The 23,309-nt window shown below is 38.7% G+C and overlaps 1 protein-coding gene and 3 gene segments (V, D, J or C); 2 read left to right on the forward strand and 2 right to left on the reverse strand.

Moving 5' to 3' along the window:
• The first annotated feature begins 4,834 nt into the window (after positions 1 to 4,834).
• Positions 4,835 to 5,707, forward strand: LOC131988324 (Ig kappa chain V region 3381-like). The segment is given in 2 exon segments: positions 4,835 to 4,905; positions 5,061 to 5,707. Coding segments are annotated over 2 exon segments (357 nt in total).
• Positions 5,708 to 5,831: 124 nt separating this feature from the next.
• On the reverse strand, positions 5,832 to 7,373 carry LOC131988367 (Ig lambda-3 chain C region-like; the record flags this gene model as incomplete). The annotated part of the segment is given in 2 exon segments: positions 5,832 to 6,434; positions 7,232 to 7,373. Coding segments are annotated over 2 exon segments (465 nt in total), but the record flags the coding sequence as incomplete, so codon positions are not given.
• Positions 7,374 to 12,011: 4,638 nt separating this feature from the next.
• LOC131988368 (immunoglobulin lambda-like polypeptide 1) lies at positions 12,012 to 19,147 on the reverse strand. Its single transcript, XM_059353490.1, has 3 exons — positions 18,821 to 19,147; positions 13,419 to 13,551; positions 12,012 to 12,611 (listed from the first exon to the last, which is right to left on the reverse strand). Exons 1-3 carry the CDS (start codon positions 19,145 to 19,147, stop codon positions 12,289 to 12,291), a joined length of 783 nt encoding a protein of 260 aa, XP_059209473.1. The 3' UTR covers positions 12,012 to 12,288.
• A 3,072-nt stretch (positions 19,148 to 22,219) lies between these two features.
• On the forward strand, positions 22,220 to 23,237 carry LOC131988410 (Ig kappa chain V region 3547-like). The segment is given in 2 exon segments: positions 22,220 to 22,292; positions 22,448 to 23,237. Coding segments are annotated over 2 exon segments (360 nt in total).
• Positions 23,238 to 23,309: the final 72 nt, after the last annotated feature.

The following is a 23,309-nucleotide window of genomic DNA, read 5'->3' on the forward strand; positions in this document are numbered from 1 at the left end:
ATATTGAGTTTAAATCTGAGAGCCATCTTCCAAAGAGACAGCTGGTGTGGAGACAGCCACCCACGCTCTGTGTCCCAGGAAGCTTCGTCCTGCATCAGGTAAATAAATATGAAGCCCAAAAGTGACACATGTCTAAATCTGCAGTCTGCTCTCAGGAACCAGAAGTAGTAGATGTCTCCTGTCAACAGAGGTTAATAAGTCAATTTTCTAGCTCCCCCTTTTCTATCTTCAGAGTCCTGCATGTTTTAGATAATTTTCTAGGAGTTGATTTTCTCTCGTCCCCACCAGCTCGTAGCATATCTGCAGGGAAAACCCTATTCCAACAGTTAGGTGTCCCTCTTTCACAAGTCAATACAGTAGGTCCCTCCAAACATTTGGATTTTCTCTGCTTTACCCTTAACCCTCTGAGGTCTATGATCAGAAAAAACTAGGTCACATGGAGCGCTGCTATCAACTTCACTCCAAAGTACAGACTTGAAACTTTCGCCCAAATTTTGTTTGACATTCCTAGTTCATGTATACCCAAAGATATGATAGTTTTAATTTGAGCATTGGTGTAGCTCTCTGTGTAATTTCACACATAGTTTGTTTTGGAGAGTTGCAGCTGGGAAAAAAGGCCTATACATATACATGTTTTTATGGGACTTTTTTGTATATAGTTTTATTATATTTAAATTTTTACCTTTTTATATGTTCATAATTGTATCCTATGTAAGTTCCAAAACAGTTCATTGAGCATATAATTTTTCAACTCGGATTTCATGATTTTTGGTCTCAATATGTTAATAAAGTAGGTTAAAATGAGAAAATAATTGTCAGATCACATAGGTGAAGAAAATGGATAGATAGATAGATAGATAGATAGATAGATAGATAGATAGATAGATAGATAGATAGATAGATAGATTACTTTATTCATCCCCAAAGGGAAATTAGGTTGTCACAGCAGTCCGGTATTCAAGTACAATAAAAATAAAATGCAATAGAATAAAATAAAATACTGACACTTAAGAAGTTAAAAAAAAGCAGATCAGTTGGTAGGATGGTTGACAAGATGAAGGTAATTATACTGATGATATGATGGCAACAATGCTATAGTGACTAGTGTGTGTGTAATTAAAATCACATAAAGTTACCTGTGTGTGTGTGTGTAGCGAAAATCGCATAAAGTTACCTGTGTGTGTGTGTGTAATTAAAATCACATAAAGTTACCTGTGTGTGCGTGTTTGAAGCATGTGTATGCATGTGTGAGGAGTGTGCGCACTTTAGTGCGTATGTGTGTGTGTGTGTGTATCTGTAACTGTAATCACATCAAAGATCAAAGGCAATCAGATCAAAGCAATCAACAGAATTAACTGCAGCTGTTAATGAAAGAGTGACAGCAGCCAGAGGTGGACTGAAATTTCTGTCCTCGAACAGAAAGCATTTTTGGCAAAACCATAATACCTATCATTGATCCGACTTCACTTTGAGCGTCCTGAGTTCTTCCTGAACGTCTACATATGTTTTTTTTAAAGAAAAATGAAAAAATAGCTTTGTTAGAGCGATCTAAAAAAACCTTTTTTTTCAGAAATCTTCCTGCGTTTTTAATATGGGAGCCAATGAGGCTGTTGATGCGTGTTGGTGGCGCATCTTTGCATCGTACGCCCAAACTATAACTCTGACAGCTTTACCAGAGGATTGTGAGTGAGAAGACAAGTTTTCCTACGTTTCTATGTATAAATTATCTCTGTAGAGTGAAATTTGCGGCCTGGAGCGCAGTTTTCAAATTTATTTTTTGACAATTTTTTCTCTCCCTCTACACTCTGGCGATGATGTCACACACTGTGACGCGAACATTCCGTGCAATACACACCCATTATAATCTCAGAATTTCTCCAAAAATGATCATGGTCATTGAACAGGGATTGATAAAAAACTATATGACCTATCGAAACGTGGATCGAGACACCAATACACAAGACTTGTGTCAACTGTTTAAAGTTTAAATGGAGTCTCTAAGTGAAATTATGCCGGAGAAGTAGACGTTTAAAAACCTCCAATTATTGTTCTTTTTCGCTCATTTTTTGTCGGCCATCCCATTCATTTCAATGCAAAATTTTGGGCAAATTCGTATTCTGTAGAGAAAAGTAATAGCACACCGATCCCGATCAAACTGCACGTTTCGATATAAAATTTGTCCTGCAACTCTTCAAGTTGTAGGACTAGTAGCGGGACGAAATTGCGTCCGGAAGAGGAAGAAGAAAAAATCCACAGTATAACAGTAGTGCTCGGTGCGATTGCCCCGAGGCCCTAATAAGGGCCACACTAAAATAAATGTATAAACAGTGTCATGTGACGTTATGCATTTATTGTATTTTCATTTGAATTCTGCAATCTTCTAAGCAGTAAAGCCATGCTAGCAGGGATTCAGTTCCACATTAGATGCAAAGACCAGCATCCCAGAGCCTTCCCGGGAATCTTTCCATTCAGCTGATTATCTTCGGCCTTATAAAAGGAGTGTCCTCCAGGCTTTGACAAAGACTGCTTCAAACTATTTCACCTGTGTCCAAGTTGAGGCAAGGTTGTTTTTCACATTATATTGATATTATGCTGGAAACAGTTGTTCTCGTGGCCTTCCAGGGATTTCTCAGGTGTAGTGAATATACAACTAGATCTTTCTTTTAACCCTTAGCTCAATCTCACCTTCTCTGATTTAACTGTAGAAGAACTAAGTATTCAATATTCCTGAAACACTGAAAGACTGATCGATCTCACCAAGGTACCAAGTTATCATTGCTAAAACTAACTCCACCATCTGTGCTTTCTCTTCCATGTTAAAATGCCTGAGTCATCGCTCTCAACAGATCTGTTAGCACCTCGTTCATCATTGATAGGTGCAAACCTTTGACGAGATCCTGGTTCACTTTAGAGATGGGTGGTTGGAAGAAACCTGCCAACTGGATTATCTATAACGTTAACGATCAATTAATTGATTAATTGATGCATGCATACATGTTAGAGTTGTTGTTTTTTGCAGAACAGATGAGAGGAGAGTAATATCCTTTTGACTATTTATTTAAGACAATAATGAAAGAGTGAGTCAGGTATACATCAACCTTCTCTGTTCAGAAATCAGGCTGCTGAGCAGTTAGCTGTAACCAACCATCTCCCAGAAAAGGATACCTAACTTAGTTTTACACAGATTCTTTTTATGTAAATGTGCGACTATCTTATTGGTCAATAACTGTTGGGGCAGCACCCTGGTTTAAACTTTGACCTGCCCATTTCATTGGCAGCTGGCTAGTCCTAGCCTCTTGGTGCTTCAGCTTCTGCCCTGTGGAAGAAAAAAGCTAACAGCACACTTCTGTATCTTGTCTAGTGTTCGTCATCTCCACCTGGGCTCATGACCTTAAATTGTAGCACCAAGAGTGCTTCAGTGTTCCATCTGCTTGCCCTCAAATATGTGTTAGCGTGCAAAGTGTTATCAGTATGTCCTTTCTGTTGATACTCGTTGTTTCTGTGTGCTGTACCTGCCATATAAAATGTGTTTTATGCTTTGCTAAAAACATTTCTAAGCAGCATGTTACTAAAAGTTAAAATGCAGACAATTGCTCATTTTTATTAATTCCCAAACACACAAAATAAAAGAACAGTAGGCCGACTATGCAAAAGCCTTTTTTGATGACGGACGCTTTTATTTTTAACGGACGCTTTTATTTTAAAAGGACGAAAAGAGACTTGATCTTGTGGATAGTAAAACTAACTCAGTGAGATTAAACTGTAAAGATAACTTCAAGGAGTTCAATGTTTTATGTTTTAGCCCCCTGTGTTTTGTGTTTAAATAAGTTTTGGATAAAATTAAACTCAGTAAGTCATGCTAGCAAGCTTTGATAGGCTACAGTAAGCTAGTTTTGCTCAAATTAATACTTTTGTATTTCTCTGTGTTTTATAATTGTTATTGCAACTTTCAGTTTGCAAACTGGAACTTTATCCAACTTAATTCTCAGCTTATTGGCTTATTCACGTACGGCCACAGAACTGAACGATCGGCCGTGTTTCAGTTCCGTAAGTAGCCTACTAATAAGCAGTCAAGGATAAAATTATATTTAAGAAATACACAGATGGATTAAAAATTCTAAACGACTGTTAATTGATCAGCAATTAATTATTCCCATCCCAAGTTCACTTTAAAGTTGCACGATCTATGCCTGACTTGTGGCCGACCTCCACATTAAAGGCCAGCAAATGTTTGATAGGGTTTAAAAACAACATTAAATGAAGACATAATGAAGCAAGGGAAGTTTCCCAGCATGTAGTGCAGCCTGTGTGGACCTGCATCATGTTTTCTCCACTGGAAGGCTGAACTACAGGACACTTTATTATATTTTATCTGCCACAGGAGCATCCAAGAGGAGTTTTGTTCAAACTTGTTGTGACCCACCTGAGTCCACCAGTGTCACAGCTGAAGCATCTCTGATTAACAGATTGATGTCCTGATCCTGATTAAAGTGAAGGAGCCAATACAAAATCAATCTCATGTCAGTATGAAGTTGTTGTGAACCTGGACAGCCAGCAGAGGGCAGCCTGCATCTATTTATGAGCACAAAGGCCTTTTGGGAAACTTTGTTCAGACAGAAACAGCAGAGAGACGAGGAACAGAAAGTCAAAAGTTTCTCCATGTTCTTCATCAGTCCACAGGGAGATGTAGCCTCTACTTACTCCACCTCATCTCTCCCTTTCTGTTTCACAAGGACAGCTGGCCACTAAAGTATGTTTGCATGATTTGATGCTTCACTGCTCCTCAGAGTTTTAAGTTCTTCTGTCACACAGAGTCTGAACTGTTTTCATGCACTCACACTGAAAACTGCATCAGGATGATGTTTCCAGTGACTCTGATTGTCATGTTGGGTTTTCTGACTCAGGGTGAGAGACTGAAAATGGATCAGACATTTTAGGAGAATTTCTTGTGTGGTGCAGTTTCTGTTTTCATCTTTCTGCTTTTATACTTTAAACTGCTGTCACATGTTGTTGGAGTTCAAACATTTCTTCTTAAGGTCACATTTCATTTCTCATTTCAGAGTCTTCTGCCAACAACTTTCTGACTCAGACTGACAAATCCAAGTCTGTTAGTCTCGGAGGGACTGTGACCATCAGCGCCACAGGGAGTTCAAATATTGGTGCTGATCTCAGTTGGTACCTTCAGAAACCTGGACAGGCTCCCAAACTTCTTATATACAAAGCATCAACTCTAAACTCAGGAACTCCGTCTCGATTCAGAGGCAGCAGATCTGGTTCTCAGTACACTTTAACCATCAGTGGTGTTCAGGATGAAGATGTTGGAGATTATTACTGTCTAGGTGCTCATGGTGGAGCGTTCACACAGTGATTTGTAGCCGTACAAAAACCTCCCTCAGTGTGACTGAAGTGAAACGGCCTGCTGCAGGTGCAGAGGGTTGGTGAAGAGACTGTGATGAGGATAACTGGTCCAGTGAACACAACACAAGAGTCATCAAGCAGAACCACAAAGAATCTAAATAAAACTGAAACACACTCACACACGATCTCCCACATACAGTTTTAAACTTATATTCTTGTCAGTTTATTCAGTCTCTTTATGAGTAGGCTGGGAAAGTTAAATTCATGCTACACTACAGCCACTGATATTAAATATGTTTAAAAGTTTCTACAAAAATAGTTTCATGAAACAATCTAAAATGACAACAGACCAAAGAGAAAAATCCTGTCTCCTGTACTATCAGCTTTAATATAATATCAGGTATGATACTGAGATGATCAAGAAGTTATTTTCCATTATTAATATATTATAAAAGAAACACAAAGACACTGACTCATTATAATCCACAGTTTTATTCAGTGATAGTTTAATGTTCATGCCACATTTCTGATGAATGAATCGTTTCTCTTGGACTAAAACTAATAAAGTTGATTTTAATGATGATAAAGAAGAACATGCAGAAGATCAGTATGAGAAAGCAACATGCACACTAAAACACTGAGCAGAGAGCTGTGAAACGTGCAGAAATATGTGAAGAGAGGAGATCTGTAGCTTGATGAAGATCTCTATGAAAGAAGCAGCATCATTTCCAGACAGGAAGTGTTGCTGAAGCTCTACTCTGAGCAGCGCTCAGGGTCCAGGCTTTGAGTGACAGGGCTCTGTCCATTCAGACTGGCCTCACAGCTCACTGAGCCCGCCTTCCTCCACTGGTCTGCAGGGAGGATCAGGGTGCTGCTCCAGCTGTAGTGGCCGTCCCTCCCCAGGGCCTCCAGGCTGTGTGACTCCCCTGAGGAGAGGCTGCTGCCCCCCACCTTCCAGCCCAGCCTCCAGGCTGAGGGGAAGCCCCCGCTGGCCAGACACACCAGTGTGGCACTGCCCTGCTGCAGCTGCTCTCTGGAGGGGGGGAGGACGCTCAGGGTGGGCCGCACCACACCCACTGGAGGAGAGAGAGGGGGGAGAAAAGACAGAGGAATGAGAGTGAAGGCTTGGTGAGAAAGAAACATCACATTCTGCTCATTTCTTACATTTCATCAAATCAAACACAAGAAGTCATAAATCACTCAGTATCACACCATCAGACACAGGATTCAAGTGGAAATGCAACTAAAAAGGTTGATTGATAATGATTATTGATGACATCTTCACATGTCTTTCATAATGTGTGACAGAGAATAACTGCTCCCTGTGATGATTTTCTTCTGTTTAAACTGACAGAGCTGAAACTCTCATGTGAATACAGTTAAAACCTTTGTCATCTGTCTCTTTCACTTCCTTTTCACTACATGTCAAATGAACCGTGAACACAAAGAGAAGCTGCTTTTACTGATAAAATCATCTTTGTTTTCAACATGAATCCCCGTTATAAATTTAATTTTTTGATATTTTCAAAATAAAAACAAAATTATAATACATATTTTTATGATATGAAGTAATAAACAAACATTTTTTCCTTTTTAAACACATTCAAGGAGGTACAAATTCAAAGTTAGTAATAAAAATATAGCTTTACAATATTTATATATATTTTCTGTATATTAAAATGTTATTTTACATGCAATACTAATTGAATAAAATCTCTGCAAAGCTTCTTCTCAGATTGTGAGATCAGTTTGATAAAATAACAAAAAATATCACAAAAATAAAAACACTGAACGTGATCGCATTTCATTAAATATTTGATTAAAAAGTTACAGTATCTGTCTGTTGTATGAAATAAAAATCTCTGGTACTTACAGTCAACGATGAGTTTGGTTCCTCCACCAAAAGTCCACCACAGTGATACAAACTCATTAAGCGGCCGTACAAAAACCTCCTGCACTGTGAACAAACATCTATCCTCTGAAAACACTCTGTTTTTAGGATAAAACTGCAAAAATTGAAATTATTTAACGTACAAAATTATTTAATTAATGTGGTCTAAAAGTTTTTTACAAAATAAAAGATTAATTTTCACCATTATTATAACTTTTACAGTTGAGACATAAAAACAAACCTGTAAAATATTTACATATTCTAATTTATTTCACATCAGTTGCAAGACTGCAAACAAAATATGTTTAAACAAATGTTTAAATTTAAATTTAAATGAGAAAAAAACATTAAAAAGTAAAAAAGCAGTTTCTCATCCCCTATAGGTAAATATAGAAAACTAAATATTGACATCATACCAACCACAGTGGACACAAACTGATTCCTAAATCCTCAACTGCACTTCTATTATCAATATTTTCTTGTGTTCCATTAAGATGATAGATGGTGTAAATCCAAGCAGTATTCCTCCTGATTTAGTGTCCCACGTTGGCTTCAGTCTGTTGAGAGCAGAGAAATCATTTCCATAGAGAGGAGGCTTTGCATGGTCAGCTGATCCTCCAGTGAACTGAGAAGGTTTATAGTCCTGTGAGTTCAACACTGCAGGACTCAGATCTGTCAGTCAACACAGCAGAAACCACAACCACCATGACTCTCATCACCATCCTCATCTGGACGCTGGCCTGCTGCTGTTTTACAGGTTCATTCACTCAGCAACATTTCAAACATGATGTGCTGCCTTTTCTCTCATTGATTTCTGCTGATAAATGAAGGATTTGTTTGTGTCTGCAGGATGCAGCGGTCAGGTGACTGTGACTCAGCCTGCAGTAAAGACATCTGCTCCAGGATCCACTGTCACTATCAGCTGTAAGACCAGCCAGGCTGTTGTAAATTGGTGCAGTGTGTTTTGTATGTCCTGGTATCAACAGAAATCTGGGCAGACTCCAAAGCTTCTCATAAGATCTACAAGCACACGTGTATCAGGAACAGCAGCTCGGTTTAGTGGCAGTGGAAGCAGCTCTGACTTCACTTTGACCATCAGTGGAGTTCAGACTGAAGATGCAGCAGTTTATTACTGTCAGAGTCGCCACAGTGGTAATGTGTTGACACAGTGATTTGTAGTCGTACAAAAACCTCCCTCAGTCAGACTGCAGAGACACTGAGCTGTTACAGCAGGAACCGACTGCAGCTGCTGGAGAGGAAGAGACTCTGACACAGACCACTGAACACAGAGCTGACAGTCACCTCTACAAGCACTAATAACTTTATATTAATAATAGAAACATTTCAATAAGTTTTTAGGGCATTTTAGCCTAAGCCTTGAATTTAGTAAAACCTTTAATAATTCCACGGTTCACAAATCATTTCAGTCAAGTAGAAAATTTTGTTTTTCATGTTGTTCTTCAGTATTTTTCATTGTCATTCGAAGCAGAAAAGCAGTCAAAGAAATATCATCATCACCTAATAACCAAAGATGATCAAAAGATAGATGTATGTCTAAAGTTTATAAAAAACATTTATTCAACACAAATAGAGAAGATCAGATTTATTCATCCTACCTTGGATAAATAAATTTAGTCCTCACATTAGCTAAAGGTGTGGGTTCCAAAGATATAAAGATATAAAAATAAAGGAAATAAGACATTAAATATATACATTGACAAACATACACTGCACACACATTATAAAATACATACGTGGCTGCTGTTGAGAGTTATTGTTAATATTGCCTATTTTTTAAGAGTCATTCTGTATTGCAGAGATATTACAAATAAAAATGTGTATGTATGTACTTAAAGGAACATGTGAAGTGACATGGTGATATGATCAGTGCTACATTATGTAAAGAAGAGAAGAGAGTGTAAGAGCTGCTGTAACTAGCTGACACTCACACTGCTCCATCTTGAAATACTATTTTTTATATATATTTCTTTTTTTTTATTATATTTTTTATTATAACCATTAAATAATTTAAAAAGAGTGAAATCAATTGAAATCAACGTACCAGTCAATTTCTGAACTCTTTCCAAAAATTTAAAATATGTGGTAAGCTGAAGATTGGAAATTTGCTATACCCTGCCCTAATAATGACAACAAGGTGACACAAAACAAGCACAAAGAGACAAAAGCTAACTACAAAAAAAGCCACAAAATCATACTTGGTGCTGGGTTCTCTTGGTCAATAAAAAGATTTTAACCCAGCACAAATAATGACCACAGGGTGCTACAAAACTACTTCAAAGAAACATAAAACAACCAGAAAGAGACAAAGTGACATAAAGAAACCACAAAGAGACACAATGCAACCTTACAGAAGCCCAAAGACCATAAAGAGACTCAAAACTATGAAGTCATGTTTGGTGTTGGGTTATCTTGGTCAATAAAGATATTAATGCACAGTTCTAATAATGACCACGAGGTGACACAAAACAACTTCAAACATTCACAAAACCACTTTAAACCTTTGAATCAAGGAGATTTTGGTTAAAATTTGTCAACTTCCTATGCATTAATTTCTGTCCCTGTTTAGCATCTTTCAGTCTGTCCTTACATCACATGCATGGCTCCTTTTTCTCCACACAAACTTGGCTATCGGTCAGATTTTTCATTTTATTTTAATTAACAAATTATAAAGCTGCCAGGAACCCAAATTACAAACAAAAGACACATGTGTCTATGGAAATGTACCTTTTTTAAGAATTATTTATACACACAAAAAGCGCAGAAAAATAAATAAATAATAAAACTACAAAACAGTCTTTTTGCATGTAAATTAAAAATAGTAATAGTATTCATTGTAGATAGAAAATTCACATTTTGAAAATGGTATAAAAACATAAATGGCACATTGTGAAAGCTCCTATGATTACACTTTCAACTGGCTTTCTCAGCTTGTCTACATATCATATACATAAATAAAGTTACTACTGTAAATAAAACATGTGTATTGTCAATACATAGATGGACTCCAGAGGGTTAAATAGAAATAAAGTGACCACAAAGAGACACAAAAGACCATAAAGAGACTCAAAACTACTTTAAAGAGACAAAAAGCCCTGCAGAGTTCTACAACCACAAAGAGAGAAAACTACAAAGACTCTGAGGATCTTGCTCCTCTAATGGAGGGATGGGGGCCCTATTACATGTCTGTGTCCAGGGGCCCACTGTCTCATCATTCTTCCATGATGTGAATGATTCAGATGAATGTACTTCCTCCTGTTTGACACCAGAGGGCAGTATTCATCTTTATGAAGCAGAAACACACAGACAGCTCTCACTGGCATGTGTGTGTCACCCACAGAAGTTCTACTTTGAATATCTGTCGTGCTTCCCTGCACATCAGGGGCTTTTAAGGCCCCAAGTCTTCTGTCAACTAATACATGATTGAATTATTTTCTCTCACACACACATATACATCCATAATGAAGATGCTGCTGGTTTTCCTGCTGATAGTGGCAGTCCACATTCAGGGTGAGATTCTGATTGATTTGACTGAACATCAAGTGCCAGCTTTTAGTTAGTTTGGTTTTTACGTTGGAACTGTCCTTTATATAATAAATACAGTAGTAATGTTTTATCTTCTTGCAGGATGGCTGCAGGAGACTCTGACATGCACCACTGCTCACCTTCACAGTCCCTGAAACACAACCTTACAGAAACCTGATGAAGTTCAGCCCAGTCAAATGTGGAGTGAAACTCAGATATTCATGTCCCTGAGAGTCAGATTCTGTTCCTCTTTACAGCTCCAGATGTTCACTTATCACACAGTCTTCTTCACTAAGTTAAAAAAAAGTGCAGCACCCAGAAATGAATGCAGAAGACATTTATTTTCTCTTTAAACACTGAATCTAAAGAACACTATGTGACATCAGCTTCTGTGTTGCACGTTATGAGCAAACAGGTAGTGCATTATGCATTGTAGATGTATTTCTGAGGTGTGCTATATTACAAGTCCTGATTCAAAAAAAGTTGGGATGCTTAGTAAAACATAAATTAAACAGAATTGGATGTATTGTTTATCATTTGTGACACATGTTTAATTGAAAACTGTACAGATAAAAATTTATTTAAAATTTTCAAAATCAACCAGCCAGCAGGTAAGTGTAGGGGTAGGGTTAGACCAAAACACTGTTTGTTTTTTAACTGTAGTTTAAGTTGTGTTTTAGCCACATGCTAAACAAGCACAACTGGAGAAACAAGAAGATGTTACCATTCAAATGAATTGTCATTCATGTATTTTTATAACATATACAGTAGATGTATTGTAGTATAGAAGAAGATGATAAAACTTTTAATTTACAGTAATTATCTGCAAGATTAAAAGCCACTAGTGGTTGTGTGAGGCTTTGAGCTAAATGTTACCATGCTCACAGTGACAAATATAAAGAGAAAATGTTAAAAGACGGATCAATCTGTGATGCTTTATTCACAGAAGCCCCAAAACTCCAACATGTAGGCAAAATCTATAGTATATCCTGATATATATTTATGTTATTAGGAACATAGAAGACCAGAGCATTAAGATAACACACTGAGGTTAGATGGCTTCATGTCTGCTGCTCCCTTATGTCTGTTGTTCTGTCATCTTAATAAATGTAACGCCTGGATCCAGATCAGCAGGATACAAAATATTGTGTTCAGTGTTGATCCATTTGCCAGCAGGGTGAACCTTACACCTTTTACAAAACACAAAGACACTGACTCATTATAATCCACAGTTTTATTCAGTGAGAGTTTAATGTTCATGCCACATTTCTGATGAATGAATCGTTTCTCTTGGACTAAAACTAATAAAGTTGATTTTAACGATGATGAAGAAGAACATGCAGAAGATCAGTATGAGAAAGCAACATGCACACTAAAACACTGAGCAGAGAGCTGTGAAACGTGCAGAAATATGTGAAGAGAGGAGATCTGTAGCTTGATGAAGATCTCTATGAAAGAAGCAGCATCATTTCCAGACAGGAAGTGTTGCTGAAGCTCTACTCTGAGCAGCGCTCAGGGTCCAGGCTTTGAGTGACAGGGCTCTGTCCATTCAGACTGGCCTCACAGCTCACTGAGCCCGCCTTCCTCCACTGGTCTGCAGGGAGGATCAGGGTGCTGCTCCAGCTGTAGTGGCCGTCCCTCCCCAGGGCCTCCAGGCTGTGTGACTCCCCTGAGGAGAGGCTGCTGCCCCCCACCTTCCAGCCCAGCCTCCAGGCTGAGGGGAAGCCCCCGCTGGCCAGACACACCAGTGTGGCACTGCCCTGCTGCAGCTGCTCTCTGGAGGGGGGGAGGACGCTCAGGGTGGGCCGCACCACACCCACTGGAGGAGAGAGAGGGGGGAGAAAAGACAGAGGAATGAGAGTGAAGGCTTGGTGAGAAAGAAACATCACATTCTGCTCATTTCTTACATTTCATCAAATCAAACAGAAGAAGTCATAAATCACTCAGTATCACACCATCAGACACAGGATTCAAGTGGAAATGCAACTAAAAAGGTTGATTGATGATGATTATTGATGACATCTTCACATGTCTTTCATAATGTGTGACAGAGAATAACTGCTCCCTGTGATGATTTTCTTCTGTTTAAACTGACAGAGCTGAAACTCTCATGTGAATACAGTTAAAACCTTTGTCATCTGTCTCTTTCACTTCCTTTTCACTACATGTCAAATGAACCGTGAACACAAAGAGAAGCTGCTTTTACTGATAAAATCATGTTTGTGTTCAACACAAATCCACATTACATTTCATTCAATGAATTATTTGATATTTTCAATATAAATAACTAAAATTAAAATACATATTTTTCTGGTTTGAAGTATTAAATAAACAAAAAAAAAGAATTTTACATATTTTCAACAGGGTGAAAATTCAAAGTTAACAATAAATATATAGCATTAAAACTTTTATATATCATTACTGTTTATTAAAATGTAATTTTACATGCAATACTGAATGAATACTAATCTCTGCAAAGCTTCTTCTCAGTTTGTGAGATCAGTTTGTTAAAATAACAAAAAATATCAACAACATAAAACACTGAACTTGATCACATTTTCATAAAATACTTGATAAAACTTATAATAACTTTCTGTTGTATGAAATAAAAATCTCTGGTACTTACAGTCAACGATGAGTTTGGTTCCTCCACCAAAAGTGTACCACAGTGATACAAACTCATTAAGCGGCCGTACAAAAACCTCCTGCACTGTGAACAAACATCTATCCTCTGAAAACACTCTGTTTTTAGGATAAAACTGTAAAAATTGAAATTATTTAATGTACAAAATTATTTAATTCATGTGGTCTGAAAGTTTTTTACAAAATAAAATATCAATTTTCATCATTATTGTAACTTTTACAGTTGAGACATAAAAACAAATCCGTAAATATTAATATATTCTAATTTATTTTATATCAGTTGTAAGACTGCAAACAAAATATGTTCAAACAAATGTTTAAATTTAAATTTGAATGAGAAAAACCTTTAAAAAGTGAAAAAGCAGTTTCTCATCCCCTATAGGTAAATATAGAACAATAAATATTGACATCATACCAACCACAGTGGACACAAACTGATTCCTAAATCCTCAACTGCACTTCTAATATCAATATTTTCTTGTGTTCCATTAAGATGATAGATGGTGTAAATCCAAGCAGTATTCCTCCTGATTTAGTGTCCCACGTTGGCTTCAGTCTGTTGAGAGCAGAGAAATCATTTCCATAGAGAGGAGGCTTTGCATGGTCAGCTGATCCTCCAGTGAACTGAGAAGGTTTATAGTCCTGTGAGTTCAACACTGCAGGACTCAGATCTGTCAGTCAACACAGCAGAAACCACAACCACCATGACTCTCATCACCATCCTCATCTGGACGCTGGCCTGCTGCTGTTTTACAGGTTCATTCACTCAGCAACATTTCAAACATGATGTGCTGCCTTTTCTCTCATTGATTTCTGCTGATAAATGAAGGATTTGTTTGTGTCTGCAGGATGCAGCGGTCAGGTGACTGTGACTCAGCCTGCAGTAAAGACATCTGCTCCAGGATCCACTGTCACTATCAGCTGTAAGACCAGCCGGGCTGTTTACAGACATAGTAGTTATGGAGATTGTATGTTATGGTATCAACAGAAATCTGGACAGACTCCAAAGCTTCTAATACAATTTGTGAGCACACGTGTATCAGGAACAGCAGCTCGGTTTAGTGGCAGTGGAAGCAGCTCTGACTTCACTTTGACCATCAGTGGAGTTCAGACTGAAGATGCAGCAGTTTATTACTGTTTGAGTGACCACGGTGGCCCAGTGTTCACACAGTGATTTGTCGTCGCACAAAAACCTCCCTCAGTCAGACTGCAGAGACACTGAGCTGTTACAGCAGGAACCGACTGCAGCTGCTGAAGAGGAAGAGACTCTGACACAGACCACTGAACACAGAGCTGACAGTCACCTCTACAAGCACTAATAACGCAATTAGCAGCAATTTAGCTAAAATCTTTATTTTAGAAGAACTTTAATCACCCATGATTCTGATTTCAGTCATGACGTAATATAAGTTTTTGACATAGTTCTTCAAAAATGTTCTCTTTTCATTGGAAGTGGAAACAGCAGCACAAAGAAGTATAATCATCTCTTAATAACCAAAGATGATTTTCAAAAAATGGTAATTTCACAAAAGGTAAAAAATAGTATTTTAAGTGAAAACTCTCCCTTAAACAAAAAATTATATTTTTATAGAAATTAAATTAATTTAAAAAAAGAGGAAACTCAGTTGAAATGATCAAGCCAGTTAATTTATGAACCCAGATGTCGACTGATTAAAACTATTTCACAAGCTGAAATTCTGATTTTCACAAGTTGCAATCTCCCATCCCAACCATTTCTCCCAAACACTCTGCAAAAAAGGTGTTTCTAAAACAAGATAAAAACACTAAATCTGAGGGAAATAATCTTGCTGCTTGAAATAAGAAATAACTCTTAAAACAAGATAAATCATCAAACACTTCTAAAGGTTTTTTTTATCTCCGTAAGAAACAAATAATTTGCAGTGCACTCTGCTCTGGCCAGTTCATCACTACTTGCAGCTTTAATTTATGCTTTAAGAGTTAATTTCTTATTTTAAGCGTCCAATATGCTTATTTCTAGATTTAATAATCTTAAATTAAGAAATCTTGTCAAGTGAAATGATCTGTCCATGCAGCAAGATAATTTCCCTCAGATTTAGAGTTTTTACCTTGTTTTTAGACACACCTTTTTTGCAGTGCAACTTCCCTCTGTCTGAGAACGGCTCTGTAAGATCTGTCCAGCTCGAGATCTCAGCCCAAGACAAAATATCCAGAGTTTAATTCTGAGAGCCATTTTCCAAAGAGACAGCTGGTGTGGAGACAGCCACCCACGCTCTGTGTCCCAGGAAGCTTCGTCCTGCATCAGGTAAATAAATATGAAGCCCAAAGTGACACATGTCTAAAAAAAAACACCCTGAGGACCTATGCAATTACCAATCTCTTCTTGCTGCCTTCTCATCTCTGATCTCAGCTGGAAAAAGCTCTTTCTATCAGGCCAAGATTCAATCTTCATTCTCCAACCCGAAGAAGCTCTACTCAATCTTTACAAATCTCCTGGTCCCTCCAACCCCCCCTCCTACCTCCTCCCTCCTACCGACCCACTTTGTCAGCCACTTCCTGAAAAAGATTGAGGACATACGCTCGTCATTTACCCATCCAGTCTCACAACCTGCCTCTCCTCCCTCCCCATCAGCGTCTCCCTCCCTTTCAGCATTCACTCCACTGTCTCCTCCTCAAGTGCTCAGCCTTGTAACCTCTGCCCGTCCTACCACTTGTCAGCTGGATCCTATTCCCTCCCACCTGTTTCAGTCTATTGCTCCTGATCTCCTCCCGTTCCTCTCCCATCTTATCAACACTTCCTTGACTACCGGCTGCTTTCCTAACTCTCTGAAGGAAGCAAGGGTGAATCCTCTCCTAAAGAAATCCACCCTCGACCCATCCTTAGTGGACAACTACAGACCCGTCTCTCTCCTGCCGTTCCTCTCCAAAACTCTGGAACGGGCTATCTTCAACCAACTATCCTGCTATCTGCATGGGCACAACCTCCTTGACCCTCACCAGTCTGGTTTTAAGAAGGGCCACTCAACAGAGACTGCCCTTCTCGCTGTGACTGAACAGCTTCACAAGGCGAAGGCGGCCTCTCTCTCATCTGTGGTGGTTCTACTGGACCTTTCTGCAGCTTTTGACACTGTGGATCACCAGATCCTCATCTCCACCCTTCACCACCTGGGAGTATCGGGCTCTGCCTTGTCTCTGCTCAAATCCTACCTCAAGGACCGCACCTTCCGTGTAACTTGGAGGGGTTCTGTTTCAGAACCCTGTCTACTCACCACCGGGGTCCCTCAAGGCTCGGTCCTTGGTCCGGTCATCTCACGCCTGGACTACTGCAACTCCCTCATGGCAGGTCTGCCTGCCAAAGCCATCCGACCTCTGCAACTCATCCAGAATGCAGCTGCTCGATTGGTCTTCAATCTTCCCAAATTTTCACACACAACACCCCTCCTCCGCTCCCTGCACTGGCTACCTGTGGCTGCTAGGATACGCTTCAAGACTCTAGCTCTGGCGTACTCTGCTGCTAACGGTTCAGGTCCTACTTACATCCAGGACCTTGTCAAACTCTACACCCCTGCCCGTCCTCTCCGCTCTGCATCAGCCAAACAGCTGGCGACTCCCACCCTCCGTGGGTCAACTCGCCTCAAAACCTCTTCCAGACTTTTCTCTATCTTGGCTCCCAAATGGTGGAACGAGCTCCCCACCGACATCAGGACCTCAGACAGCCTGTACATCTTCCGCCGCAGGCTGAAGACCTATCTCTTCCAACAATACCTCGGTTAAGCCATGGTCACCTAACACATATATATATTTAAAAAAAAATAAATAAATAAATTTGCTCTTCTTCTTCTTCTTTTCTATTCTTTTCTTCTTTAACATATAGCACTCCTGTAGCAATGACAGTTAGCTCTTAAAGTTATGTACTTACTTGATTCCTGTGGTCTATGTCTAGTACCATCAGGTTGAATGCACTTATTGTAAGTCGCTTTGGACAAAAGCGTCTGCTAAATGACATGTAATGTAATGTAATGTAAAAAAATCTGCAGTCTGCTCTCAGGAACCAGAAGTAGTAGATGTCTCCTGTCAACAGAGGTTAATAAGTCAATTTTCTAGCTCCCCCTTTTCTATCTTCAGAGTCCTGCATGTTTTAGATGATTTTCTAGGAGTTGATTTTCTCTCGTCCCCACCAGCTCGTAGCATATCTGCAGGGAAAACCCTATTCCAACAGTTAGGTGTCCCTCTTTCACAAGTCAATACAGTAGGTCCCTCCAAACATTTGGATTTTCTCTGCAATACCCTGAACCCTCTGAGGTCTATGATCAGAAAAAAATGATAGTTTTAATTTGAGCGTTGGTGTAGCTCTCTGTGCAATTTCGCACATAGTTTGATTTGGAGAGTTGCAGCTAACAAGGGGAAAAAAAGCCTATAAATATACATGTTTTTATGGGACTTTTTTGTATATAGTTTTATTATATTTAAATGTTACCTTTTTATATGTTCATATTTGTATTCTATGTAAGTTCCAAAACTGTTCATTGAGCATATTTGTGGTTTTTATTGTAGTAAATAGTATAATTTTTCAACTCGGATTTCATGATTTTTGGGCTCAATATGTTAATAAAGTAGGTTAAAATGAGAAAATAATTGTCAGATCATATAGGTGAAGAAAATAGATAGACAGATAGATAGATAGATAGATAGATAGATAGAATAGATAGATAGATGGATGGATGGATGGATGGATGGATGGATGGATGGATGGATAGACAGACAGACAGACAGACAGACAGACAGATAGATTACTTTATTCATCCCCGAAGGGAAATTCGGTTGTCACAGCAGTCCGGTATTCAAGTACAATAAAAATAAAATACAATAGAATAAAATAAAATACTGACACTTAACAAGTTAAAAAAAACAGATCAGTTGGTAGGATGGTTGACAAGATGAAGGTAATTATACTGATGATATGATGGCAACAATGCTATAGTGACTAGAAGGTATATACTAATAATAATATTAATAATAATACAGTATATAATATATATAATATAATATAATATAATATAATAAATAATAAACAATATAAAATAAAATGAAAAATATAAATGAAGTAATTATAAGTAAAATAATATAATTATAAAATAAAATAATATGATATGTAATATATAATAATAGTAATAATAATAATAAATAAGGCTGGTAAGGCCGGTATTATAATAATAGTAGTATATTACAGTGTATAGTAATAATAGTAATGGCAGCAACAGTATATATAATAATAATAATAATAATAATAATAGTAATAATATTAATAACATAGCAATGTGTTGTGCTTAGATTTAGTGCATAGATTTAGTGCATTTCAGTAATGTTGGTTCTGGCAGAGGTAGATGAATTGTATAGTCTTATTGCAGAAGGAAGGAACGACTTCCTGTATCGTTCCTTGGAGCAGCGGGGTTGAATGAGTCTGTGGCTGAAGCTGCTCTTTAGCTTGTCCAGTGTTTTGTGGAGGGGGTGGGAGGGATTGTCCATGACAGCTAGCAGTTTTGCCAGCATCCTGTCCTCCACCACCTCCTCCAGGGTGACAAGCTTAGAGCCAACAACAGACTCCGCCTTCCTGATCAGTTTGTTCAGTCTGTTGGCGTCCCTTGCTTTGATGCCCACCCCCCAGGACACCACAGCAAAGAAGATGGTGCTCGCCACAACAGACTGGATACCAAATATGGGTATAGTAAACATTTTTTATGTGGCACATGAAGGGTAAAATCAACAGTATTCAAAAACGGCCAAAATAGGCTCAGACCCCAGAGGGTTAATAGCGGTTTAAACAGGCTTCTCTGCCACAAGACAAGCTGTCTCGTATTAGAGCAGCCATCAAATCCTGGTCCACTGCTACCATCCTCTCTAAAAGAGATCTCTTATCTCTACTAGGTCACCTTAATGTTGCCATACACACATAACGTTGGCTGATTCCATCAGATCTCTCTCATCTGATCTTATGAAGACTCAGATCTGTGGTTACAGTCCTTGCTATGTGATGAAGGGAATGGTCTTTTGTTCTTTTACAATGTCGAGTCCTCAGGTTCCCTCCAGTTTACTGATGCAGCCTTTCTGATGGTTTTTTACCGATTCCTCAACAATGAGTGGTTTGCAGACATCTTGCCAAGTGAAAATCAGTCCCTGAGTAACAACTCCACATCCACTGATCTTTCTGAGCTGTACTCTGTTGTAGCTATGGGGTAATAGATGGACAAGGAAACACATTATGGTTTTTTATGACAATGCTGCTACAGCGGAATCTATAAATAAGGGCCACACTAAAATACATTTATAAACAGTGTCATGTGACGTTTTGCATTTATTGTATTTTCATTTGAATTCTGCAATCTTCTAAGCAGTAAAGCCATGCTAGCAGGGATTCAGTTCCACATTAGATGCAAAGACCAGCATCCCAGAGCCTTCCTGGGAATCTTTCCATTCAGCTGATTATCTTTGGCCTTATAAAAGGAGTGTCCTCCAGGCTTTGACAAAGACTGCTTCAAACTATTTCACCTGTGTTAAAGTTGAAGCAAGGTTGTTCTTCACATTATATTGATATTGTGCTGGAAACAGTTCTTCTTGTGGCCTTCCAGGGATTTCTCAGGTGTGGTGAATATACAACTAGATCTTTCTTTTAACCCTTAGCTCGATCTCACCTTCTCTGATTTAACTGTAGAAGAACTCAGTAGGCTATTCAATATTCCTGAAACACTCAAAGACTGATCGATCTCACCAAGGTACCAAGTCATCATTGCTAAAACTAACTCCACCATCTGTGCTTTCTCTTCCATGTTAAAATGCCTGAGTCATCGCTCTCAACAGATCTGTTAGCACCCTGTTCATCATTGATGGGTGCAAACCTTTGACGAGATCCTGGTTCACTTTAGAGATGGGCGGTTGGAAGAAACCTACCAACTGGATTATCTATAACGTTAACGATCAATTAATCGATTAATTGATGCATGCATACATGTTAGAGTTGTTGTTTTTTGCAGAACAGATGAGAGGAGAGTAATATCCTTTTGACTATTTATTTAAGACAATAATGAAAGAGTGAGTCAGGTATACATCAACCTTCTCTGTTCAGAAATCAGGCTGCTGAGCAGTTAGCTGTAACCAACCATCTCCCAGAAAAGGATACCTAACTTAGTTTTACACAGATTCTTTTTATGTAAATGTGCGACTATCTTATTGGTCAATAACTGTTGGGGCAGCACCCTGGTTTAAACTTTGACCTGCCCATTTCATTGGCAGCTGGCTAGTCCTAGCCTCTTGGTGCTTCAGCTTCTGCCCTGTGGAAGAAAAAAGCTAACAGCACACTTCTGTATCTTGTCTAGTGTTCGTCATCTCCACCTAGGCTCATGACTTTGAATTATAGCACCAAGAGTGCTTCAGTGTTCCATCTGCTTGCCCTCAAATATGTGTTAGCGTGCAAAGTGTTATCAGTATGTCCTTTCTGTTGATACTCGTTGTTTCTGTGTGCTGTACCTGCCATATAAAATGTGTTTTATGCTTTGCTAAAAACATTTCTAAGCAGCATGTTACTAAAAGTTAAAATGCAGACAATTGCTCATTTTTATTAATTCCCAAACACACAAAATAAAAGAACAGTAGGCCGACTATGCAAAAGCCTTTTTTGATGACGGACGCTTTTATTTTTAACGGACGCTTTTATTTTAAAAGGACGAAAAGAGACTTGATCTTGTGGATAGTAAAACTAACTCAGTGAGATTAAACTGTAAAGATAACTTCAAGGAGTTCAATGTTTTATGTTTTAGCCCCCTGTGTTTTGTGTTTAAATAAGTTTTGGATAAAATTAAACTCAGTAAGTCATGCTAGCAAGCTTTGATAGGCTACAGTAAGCTAGTTTTGCTCAAATTAATACTTTTGTATTTCTCTGTGTTTTATAATTGTTATTGCAACTTTCAGTTTGCAAACTGTAACTTTATCCAACTTAATTCTCAGCTTATTGGCTTATTCACGTACGGCCACAGAACTGAACGATCGGCCGTGTTTCAGTTCCGTAAGTAGCCTACTAATAAGCAGTCAAGGATAAAATTATATACTGTTAATTGATCAGCAATTAATTATTCCCATCCCCAGTTCACTTTAAAGTTGCACGATCTATGCCTGACTTGTGGCCGACCTCCACATTAAAGGCCAGCAAATGTTTGATAGGGTTTAAAAACAACATTAAATGAAGACATAATGAAGCATGGGAAGTTTCCCAGCATGTAGGGCAGCCTGTGTGGACCTGCATCATGTTTTCTCCACTGGGAGGCTGAACTACAGGACACTTTATTATATTTTATCTGCCACAGGAGCATCCAAGAGGAGTTTTGTTCAAACTTGTTGTGACCCACCTGAGTCCACCAGTGTCACAGCTGAAGCATCTCTGATTAACAGATTGATGTCCTGATCCTGATTAAAGTGAAGGAGCCAATACAAAATCAATCTCATGTCAGTATGAAGTTGTTGTGAACCTGGACAGCCAGCAGAGGGCAGCCTGCATCTATTTATGAGCACAAAGGCCTTTTGGGAAACTTTGTTCAGACAGAAACAGCAGAGAGACGAGGAACAGAAAGTCAAAAGTTTCTCCATGTTCTTCATCAGTCCACAGGGAGATGTAGCCTCTACTTACTCCACCTCATCTCTCCCTTTCTGTTTCACAAGGACAGCTGGCCACTAAAGTATGTTTGCATGATTTGATGCTTCACTGCTCCTCAGAGTTTTAAGTTCTTCTGTCACACAGAGTCTGAACTGTTTTCATGCACTCACACTGAAAACTGCATCAGGATGATGTTTCCAGTGACTCTGATTGTCATGTTGGGTTTTCTGACTCAGGGTGAGAGACTGAAAATGGATCAGACATTTTAGGAGAATTTCTTGTGTGGTGCAGTTTCTGTTTTCATCTTTCTGCTTTTATACTTTAAACTGCTGTCACATGTTGTTGGAGTTCAAACATTTATTCTCAAGGTCACATTTCATTTCTCATTTCAGAGTCTTCTGCCAACAACTTTCTGACTCAGACTGACAAATCCAAGTCTGTTAGTCTCGGAGGGACTGTGACCATCAGCGCCACAGGGAGTTCAGATATTGGTGCTGATCTCAGTTGGTACCTTCAGAAACCTGGACAGGCTCCCAAACTTCTTATATACTGGGCATCAACTCTAAACTCAGGAACTCCGTCTCGATTCAGTGGCAGCAGATCTGGTTCTCAGTACACTTTAACCATCAGTGGTGTTCAGGATGAAGATGTTGCAGATTATTACTGTCTTGGTGCTCATGGTGATGGAGAGTTCACACAGTGATTTGTAGCCGTACAAAAACCTCCCTCAGTGTGACTGAAGTGAAACGGCCTGCTGCAGGTGCAGAGGGTTGGTGAAGAGACTGTGATGAGGATAACTGGTCCAGTGAACACAACACAAGAGTCATCAAGCAGAACCACAAAGAATCTAAATAAAACTGAAACACACTCACACACGATCTCCCACATACAGTTTTAAACTTATATTCTTGTCAGTTTATTCAGTCTCTTTATGAGTAGGCTGGGAAAGTTAAATTCATGCTACACTACAGCCACTGATATTAAATATGTTTAAAAGTTTCTGTAAAAATAGTTTCACGAAACAATCTGAAATGACAACAGACCAAAGAGAAAAATCCTGTCGCCTGTACTATCAGCTTTAATATAATATCAGGTATGATACTGAGATGATCAAGAAGTTATTTTTCATCATGAATATATTATAAAAGAAACACAAAGACACTGACTCATTATAATCCACAGTTTTATTCAGTGATAGTTTAATGTTCATGCCACATTTCTGATGAATGAATCGTTTCTCTTGGACTAAAACTA

Source organism: Centropristis striata, chromosome 16 (genome assembly GCF_030273125.1).
Source record: "Centropristis striata isolate RG_2023a ecotype Rhode Island chromosome 16, C.striata_1.0, whole genome shotgun sequence".
Lineage (NCBI taxonomy): Eukaryota > Metazoa > Chordata > Actinopteri > Perciformes > Serranidae > Centropristis > Centropristis striata.

What these genes read in the sequence shown, in the direction of transcription:
- LOC131988368 (XM_059353490.1), bottom strand. Translation starts at nt 19,147, where the DNA reads ATGTTTACTATACCCATATTTGGTATCCAGTCTGTTGTGGCGAGCACC. An exon ending in GGAAGTCGTTCCTTCCTTCT is followed by an intron (nt 13,552 to 18,820) that starts GCAATAAGACTA and finishes CAATTTTTACAG; the next exon opens with TTTTATCCTAAAAACAGAGT. An exon ending in AACCAAACTCATCGTTGACT is followed by an intron (nt 12,612 to 13,418) that starts GTAAGTACCAGA and finishes TCTCTCCTCCAG; the next exon opens with TGGGTGTGGTGCGGCCCACC.